Here is an 8,805-nt window from a genome sequence, read left to right as displayed (position 1 = left end):
TTAGAAAGAGTAGAAAAGAGGGGTTTTAAGAGGAGAGGATAATTATGAAGAGAGAGGAATAGGCACCGGTTCTGAAACGATGGTTGGGCGTGGAGAATTGCAATGTTTCAGAGGGAGATGGAACGATTTGAAGTGAAGAGACGTGACAGCAGGATCTAAAAAGTTGATGACATGGCAATTGTGTTTTGTACCCTTTTTAAGACATGTATTAAAAGATGCACAGAACTACTAACCTTTGGTATAAGAACCAGGTTCTTGACCCTTTTTTTAAAGAATCAATCCACTTTTATCATTCATGCACTGCATCTACAGCTGCTATACTCATCATGCATGTTTAACTGCAACGGTATTGAAGTGAGTTAGACATAGCCAAAAAATACTTTTAGCCAGTTATTTCTTGAAAGTGAAAGCCAATTAAAGAGGAATCAGGTTCTTAATTAGGCTTTAAAACCCCCAGCTTCACTCTGTTTCTTTCAAACTATTCCCTACCTAGAGCCTTGGTGAAAATGCATTCAATTTGATCTTTTGTGTTGCATAACTTCATACATATCAGCCCTTTCTCCACATTGTCCCTCAGGAAATGATGCCTCACATCAATATGTTTTGTCCTTTTGTGTTGAACTGGATTCTTGGCCATGTTGAGGTCACTGGTGTTGTCATATAGAAGGGGCACACTCTCAGTGAGTACCCCAAAGTCCTCCAGTTGCTGCTTGATCCATAATAGCTGAGCACAGCAGGATGTAGCGGCTACATATTCAGCTTCAGTTGTTGAAAGAGCCACTAAATTTTGCTTCCTTGTACCCCAAGAGATAAGACATGAACCTAAGAAGTGAGCCATTCTAGAAGTTCTTTTCTTGTCCACAAGGTAACCTTCATAATCTGCATCGGCATACCCAATCAGATTAAAACTGTCACCTGATGGATAATACAACACCAGGTTTTGTGTTCCTTTAAGATATCTTAGTATTCTTTTGGCAGCCTTCAAGTGAGATTCCTTGGGATTTGATTGAAACCTTGCACATAGCCCCACACTAAAAACAATATCAGGTCTACTGGTAGTGAGATAGAGGAGAGACCCAATAATGCCTCTATACATGGTTTGATTCACAGGAGACCCAGTTTCATCCATGTCTAGTCGAGTGGCAGTAGCAATGGGGGTGTCTATCACCTTTTATGCTTCCATGTCAAACCTCTTCAAGAGCTCCCTGATGTATTTTTGTTGACAAATGGATATACCCTTTGGGGACTGTTTTACTTGAAGACCCAAGAAGAAGTTCAGTTCCCCCATCGTGCTCATTTCAAATTCACTTCCCATGAGTTTTTCAAATTCTTCACACAAAGAATCAGCTGTTGCTACAAAAATGATATCATCAACATAGACCTGAATGATAAGAAGGTTCCTTCCTCGTTTCTTTAAGAAAAGAGTGTTGTCAATTTCCCTCTTTTAAAGCCATTTTCCAAGAGGAACTTTGACAACCTTTCATACCAAGCTCGAGGAGCCTGCTTTAGCCCATACAGAGCTTTGTCCAGTTTAAACACATATTCAGGGTGCTCATGACATTCAAACCCTGACGGTTGCTTCACATAGACTTCTTTCTTAAGGAATCCATTCAAAATTGCACTCTTGACATCCATTTGGAACAAGGTGAATTCCATATGAGATGCAAAAGCAATTAGAATTCTAATGGCTTCCATGCAAGCTACTGGAGCAAACGTTTCATCATAGTCAATCCCTTCCTCCTAATTGTAGCCTTGGACCACTAGCCTAGCCTTGTTTCTTGTGGTAATTCCATGTTCATCGAGCTTGTTTCTGAATACCCACCTGGTTCCTATAATGGTTCGATCTGGGGGTCTAGGTACCAGGTTCCACACATTGTTTCTCTCAAATTGATGTAGCTTGTCTTGCATGGTTGTAATCCAATCTGCATCTTTCAAGGCTTCCTTGATATTTTCGGATTCGATCTGGGAGAGAAAGGCTGAGAAGGCAAGTGAATTTCTGGCTCTTGACCTGGTTTGTACTCCAGAATCCAGAGGAGTGATAATGTTGGACACTTTCCTCAACACTTTGAGTCCGCTTATTGTATATCTTGTAAGCCTTGCTTTGAGAAGAGGAGCCCAGAAATATTCCTTCATCACTCTTGGCATCAAATTTACCAAGCTGAACCTTTCCATTGTTGAGAACATAGCATTTGCGCCCAAATGTTCTTAGGTGAGTCAGCTTAGGTTTCCTTCCATTAAACAGTTCATACGGGGTTTTGTATAGAAGTGATCTAATCATGCACCTGTTCACCAAGCAGCAGGCAGTATTGACAGCTTCAGTCCAGAAGTTCTTTGTAATTCCACTGTAGATCAGCATTATTCTTGCCATTTCTTCTAGAGTTTTGTTCTTCCTTTCTACTACTCCATTTTGCTGGGGAGTTCTGGGAGCTGAGAAGTTGTGTGTGATGCCATTTTCATTGCAAAATTCATCAAATTTGACATTGTCAAATTCTGTCGCATGATCTTATCTAGTGCATGCGACTCTAGACTCCATCTTCACCTGGATTTTCTTCACAAAGGCCACAAATACCTCAACAGTTTCATCTTTGGTTCTGAGAAACAAAGTCCAAGTGAATCTGGAGTAGTCATCTACTATCACAAAAATGTATCTTTTTCCTCCTCTGCTTTGCACTCTCATAGGTCCACACAGATCCATATGCAGAAGCTCTAGTGGCTTTGAGGTGCTCACATCTCTTTTAGACTTAAAAGAGGACTTCACATGTTTTCCTCTAGCACAGGCATCACAGACTTTTTGCATCTTGAATTGTGACATAGGCAGACCATGGACCAGGTCCTTCTGAATTAGTTTGTTCAGAAGAGAAAATATTGCATGGCCCAGTCTTCTGTGTCCTAGTTCAACTTCATCATCAACAACTTTCAGATAACTCAAATCACCATTCTGTAAGGACTCGAAATCGGAGACATAGATGTTCTTATATCTTTTGTCCATAAGTACTATTTCACCAGTCACAAGATCAGTGACTATACATATTTTGGACAAGAATTTCACCTTGTTTCCTTTATCACAGATTTGAGAGACACTCAAGAGACTGTACTTAAGACCATTTACATAGTACACATTTTCAATAGAATGAGCGAGTGACTTCCCGACTTTTCCAACTCCAAGAATGTACCCCTTTTTACCATTGCCAAAGGATACACTCCCTCCTTGTAGGGTTTTTAGTGAAAAAAAGTCTGTGGTGTTCCCAATCATGTGTTTTGAACATCTACTATCCATGAACCATTATTGACCGCTTCCTTTCACTGTTCCTGCATAAGAGATTAGGAGTTAGTTTTAGGAACCCAAACAAGTTTGGGTCCCTTGTAGTAAGCAAGAGGATGAATAAGAGTTCTCTTAGTCCATGCAGGTAATGTGCGTTTTTTGTGAGTGGAATCCGGTCCCTCTTTTGTAGTCACCATTTCAGCAAACACTTTGTTTTTTTGAACTGATTGATTCTTGGCCTGGACATCTTCCTTGAAGCACCTAGTGTTCCCACATCGGGTACACGGCCAGTTATCAAAGATAGTGACGTACTTAATTGAGGGTTGTGAAGAGTTTTCTCCCTTTGGAACCCTGCTCCCTGCTTGTTTTCAGAATCATTAGTATGCAAGGCAGTGGTAGCTTCTGAGGACCAGGTCCACTTTAGGGACTTTTCAAGATCATTCTTTACTCTTTCCAGATTAGTTTGGAGAAGCTTATTTTTCTCAATTTCAACACACATCCTAGATCTCATAGCTTCTATATCATTTTCAAGCCTAAATGTGTTCCTCACTGGCTATCTCATTTCCTTTTCTAGGGTTTTCAGGTTTTGACTTGGTCCCTGGTTTCACTATTGTTTCCCTTAGGTCTGTAATTTCTGCCAACAGATCATTCTTTTCTGAGGATTTCAATGGTTTTCTTATGGTCAGTAACTACAGCCACTAAGTCGTCTCTAGTTTGTTCAGATTCTCCTAATTCTAAGGTCAAAGAATCTCTATCCTCCACAAGACTGTGAAAAGTGGTGATTAATACATCAGCTAAAGACTTGAGTTTTTTTGGAGAATAGGATTTCAAATTTCTCTAAACATCCCTGAAATTTACCTCTTTGTTACCATTGTCTTCATCATTATCTGATTGAGACATCAAAGCAAAAGTTGAGTCATATCCAGTCTCCTCGCCTTCAGCTACCATCATGGAACTATCACCAGTATCAGGTTCATCTTCAGACTCACTAGAGGAATCCCCCCATGCTGGAAGAGCCTTTCTCATCATATTGTCAGTGGATCTTTTTCTTTTGAAGTCATTGAGAGAAACCGGGTTCGTCTTAGCTATTTTCTCATGATAGTTCTTGGAGAATTCTTGCTTCAAGAGAGGACAGTCTTTCATGAAGTGTCCAGGTTTTCCACACTTGTTACAACGATCAAAGTTTTTTGGTCTGCTAGAGCTGTCTCTTTTTAGTATTTCTCCATTTCTTCTGACCATCTTATGAAATCTTTTGGTTAAGTAAGTCATGTCACTGTCTTCCTCACTTGAATCAATGTTATCAGCTTTAACTACCAAGTTCTTTTCCTTCTTTGGTTCTCTTCTTTCACTGTCTATCTTTCTCTTCAACTCATAGATCTTCAAGTTTCTGATTAGCTCTTTTATGGTCAGCTCCTGTAAGTCCTTTGATTCAGTGATAGCATTCACTTTGCTTTCCCAAGAGCTAGGCAGAAATATGAGGATTTTCCTTACTAGCTTGTTTCTAGGAATAGTTTCACCAAGTGAGTGTAACTCATTTATGATGGAAGTGAAGTTTGTGTGCATATCTAGAATGGATTCATCGTCCCTCATTTTGAAGAGTTTATACTTGGTAGTGAGCATATCAATCTTAGACTGTTTTACTTGTGTAGTTCCCTCATGAGCTGTTTGCAAAGCTTCCCATATCTCCTTGGCAGTGTCGCAGGTGGAGATTCTATTGTACTCTTCAGGTCCTATTCCATATACTAGAATTTTCTTGGCACGAAAATTCTTCTCCAAATGTTTCTTGTCTACTTCAGTGTACTCTTTGCTGGTTTTTGCCATTGAAAATGGAAGTTCCTCTAGTACCTTGGTTAGAACATAAGGACCATCGCATATGATATCCCATAACTCACAATCCTCAGCCATGATAAAATCGTATATTCTTGTTTTTCACCACCTATATATTTTCCATTAAACTTGGGTGGTCGGTATGTAGATAGACCTTCTTCTAAATTTGGTGGAGCAGCCATGAGGATCCTTTCTAGGTGTTATCCTGATAGGAGGAACCTGCTCTGATACCAATTGTTAGTTTGTATGAGTCCACCAAAACTGTAGAGTACCTGGTCCTCTGCAAGATTCTGCTAAGAATGCTAATAAAACAGTACATAAATAAGGCAGAGGATTTTTTTTACGTGGAAAAATCCCACACAAGGGGATAAAAAAGCCACGACCTACATTTGTAGGCTTTTAACATCACTAACTTTTAAAGAACCTATTACAAGCCACTTTGCAATGACTCCATTACAAAGGATTTACTCAACTAACTTGTGGTACTCTTACCACAAGCCACTTTGTGACTTCCTAGTTACAAAGGCTTTTACTAACTTGTGATGCTCTCACCACAAGCCACTTTGTAACTCTACAATTACAAAGACTTTTGCTTATGACTAAATCTAGTCACAACATAAACTCAAGGAGTTTACAGATTTACAAGAAGATTCCTAATCAAACGCTTCTAACTAAGTAGTTTAAGAGATACAATAAGTACAATCACAAAGTTACAACTCAACTAGGACAACAACAAGCTATCTTTTAGGAACTGGTCCGTAGTTGCGTTCAACTTTATTCTTCAAGCTTGTGAGGACTGATTTCTCTGTTTTGGCAAGAAGCTTGAATTGAGAAACTGAAACCTTCAAGTGATGTTTTGTATAAACTCATTGTAGGTACACCTTGATCACATCACTTGAAATGATGTGAGCACTTTATTTGGTTAGAGAATGAGTGGGCGCTGTAGGAGATAGTGCAGTACGGCATAAACAGTGCAATCAGTCTCTTCATTTCCAGCTGTGACCAATTGACTTGTACTGTGATGAGGAAACCACAAGGGTATCAGATCCTTGTTTGGGCTCCTAGCTCCTGAGGCTGTAGCAGTTCTGTTTTAGCTGGAATTCATTAAGCTTGCAGTATAGTTCGAGTAGGTCAGGTTCCTTATCTGGTTCTTAACAGTAAGTTTGTTATATCATCAAAACATAAGGCAAGAACATTTAAAACCTATCACAAATCAATGCAAAAGTCAATATCCCTGTAGGGTGGCATCCCCGAAGGGTCTGCAGGAAATACCTCTAGAAACTCACGAACAATAAGGACGGAATCCATGGAACGAACCTCCGCACTGGAATCACGAACATAAGACAAATAAGCCAAACACCCCTTCTTGACCATATGTCAGGCCTTCATATAAGAAATAACCATGTTGGTAGAATGAGCAGGAGTCTTTCTCCACTCCAATCGAAGCAACCCCACCAAGGCTAAGGTCACAGTCTTGGCATGACAGACCAATATAGCATGATACAGTGACAACCAATCCATCCCCAAAATAACACCAAAGTCAACCATATCGAGAGGCAGGAGGTCTACACAAGTCTTAAGAACTCCAATAATAACTACACACGAGCATAGACATGATCTACACTAATAGAATCACCCACTGGCGTGGACACATATACAGGAGCACTCAAAAAATCACGAGGCACAACCAAATACATAGCAAAATAAGATGACACATAGGAGTATATAGACCCCGAATCAAATAGAACTAAAGCATCTCTACTGCAAACTAAAACCGTACTTATGATAATGGCATCGTATTCCTCAACCTTAGGCCTGACTGGGAAAGCATACATCGGGGCTGGGCCCCACCACTCAAAACTGCATCTCTGGGACGACCTCCTACTGGCCCGCCTCCACCTCTAGCTGCCTGACCTCCACCTCTAATACCTCGACCTCCACCTTTAGTTGCCTGACCCCTACCTCTGGCTGGCTGAGTAGGTGGTGGAACACCCGGTGCCGGAACCAGGGCACGAGAACCCTGATGTTGAGAATTGCTCGATGCTTGAGGGCAAAATCTAGCAATGTGCTTCAGATCACCACAAGTATAACAGACCTCGACTGCTGAGACTGCTGACCCTGAAACTGACCCTGACAGCCTGAGTAACCACCCTGAAAACTCTAGAGTGGAAGTGCGTTGATAGGAGCTGGTGGTGCACTATAGGGTAGCTGATCAAAATACTACATATGAGGGCTACGACCACCTGGAGCACGGTGAGAAGCCTGAAGTGCTGAATGAAACAGCCTGGGAGGATGGCCCCTACTGAAAGAATCCCTGCCTCCAGATGAGGCACCACTGAACCTATCAGAATGACGAGGTCTCTTGTCAGACCCCCACCACTCCCCTGGGCTAGAAGTACCTCAACTCACCTGGCCACATTGGTCGCCTCCTCAAAAGAAATCTCGCTCCCTATCTCCTTAGCCATCTGCAATCTAATAGGATGAGCGAGTCCCTCAATGAACCTCCTCAACCTCTCTCTTTCGGTGGGAAGTATAAGAAGAGCATGACGGGCCAAATTAATAAATCAGGTCTCGTACTGAGTGACAGTCATAGAACCCTGTTGAAGATGCTCGAACTGCCTGTGGTAGTCCTCTTTCTGAGTGATAGGAAGAAACTTGAGAAATGATCCCAAGTCAAAGCAGGTGACCCAGCTGGTGTAGCCAAAAAAAGGTCTCTCCACCATTTCTTGGTGGAACCTGACAAACGAAAAGCAGCAAAGTCGACCCCATTGGTCTCCACCATGCCCATGTTTCGCAACACCTCGTGACAACTTTCCAGATAGTCCTAGGGATCCTCTAAAGATGTACCACCATAAGTAGTGGTGAAAATCTTGGTAAACCTATCCAATCTCTACATGGCCTCAGAAGACATAGCTGATCCATCGTCAGTCTATGCTACCACACCCAGTGGGACTACCCCAACTAGCTGAGCTATTCATACTGGCCGAGCTACTGGAGTCTAAAATTGAGGAGCCATCTGCTTCTGAGTGTGAGTAGCGGGAGTCTGGGTTCCTCCCCCAGCTTGAGAGATGACTGGTGCTACCGGAAATGTGCTAGTCTGAGCTATACTCTCCATAAGGCCCACTAGACGGACCAAAGCATCCTGAAGTACCGAGGTAGAAATGAACCCCTTTGGAACCTGAGCTGACCATGCTGGAACGGTCTAGGCTGGAGCCTCCTCCTCAAACTCTACCTGAGGCTCCGCCGCTGGTGCTGCTGCTCGAGCTCTAGGCTGAGCCCTGCCCCTGCCCCTGTCTCGGCCTCTGGCACGGCCCCAACCTCGTCTTCTGCCCCTCATAGGTGTTGCCACCGGGGGCTTGGCCTGCTGATCAGTTGATGAAGTGGTACGTGTTCTCACTATATGCGAAAGAACAAGAGTAGAAGGCTCAGTTAGCATTGAGAAATCAAATGGCACGACAGGGAAGAATAGAAGCAAAGTTGTTCCTAAACTCTGTAGTCTCTGGGGGATATGCACATACGTCTCCGTACCGATCCCTCAGACTCTACCTAGCTTGTTCGTGAATGGTGAGACCTAGGCAACCTAGTTCTCTAATACCAACTTGTCACGACCCGGATTTCCCACCGTCAGGATCATGATGACGCCTAACTCTTTGAATGCTAGGAAAGCCAACAAATACAGTTCTTATGCATTAATCATTAACGAAAATAGTAATTAA

At 42.2% G+C, this 8,805-nt stretch overlaps 1 protein-coding gene across 1 annotated transcript; it reads right to left on the bottom strand.

Moving 5' to 3' along the window:
* Nucleotides 1-478: 478 nt before the first annotated feature.
* LOC138887802 (secreted RxLR effector protein 161-like) lies at nucleotides 479-1,129 on the bottom strand. The gene has a single exon (XM_070169589.1). The coding sequence runs from the start codon at nucleotides 1,127-1,129 to the stop codon at nucleotides 479-481; it is 651 nt and encodes a 216-aa protein (XP_070025690.1).
* Between the last annotated feature and the right edge of the window lie 7,676 nt (nucleotides 1,130-8,805).

Source organism: Nicotiana sylvestris, chromosome 3, assembly GCF_000393655.2.
Source record: "Nicotiana sylvestris chromosome 3, ASM39365v2, whole genome shotgun sequence".
NCBI lineage: Eukaryota > Viridiplantae > Streptophyta > Magnoliopsida > Solanales > Solanaceae > Nicotiana > Nicotiana sylvestris.
The sequence above is the reverse complement of the archived record's forward strand: the minus strand, read 5'-3'. Positions and strand labels throughout refer to the sequence as shown.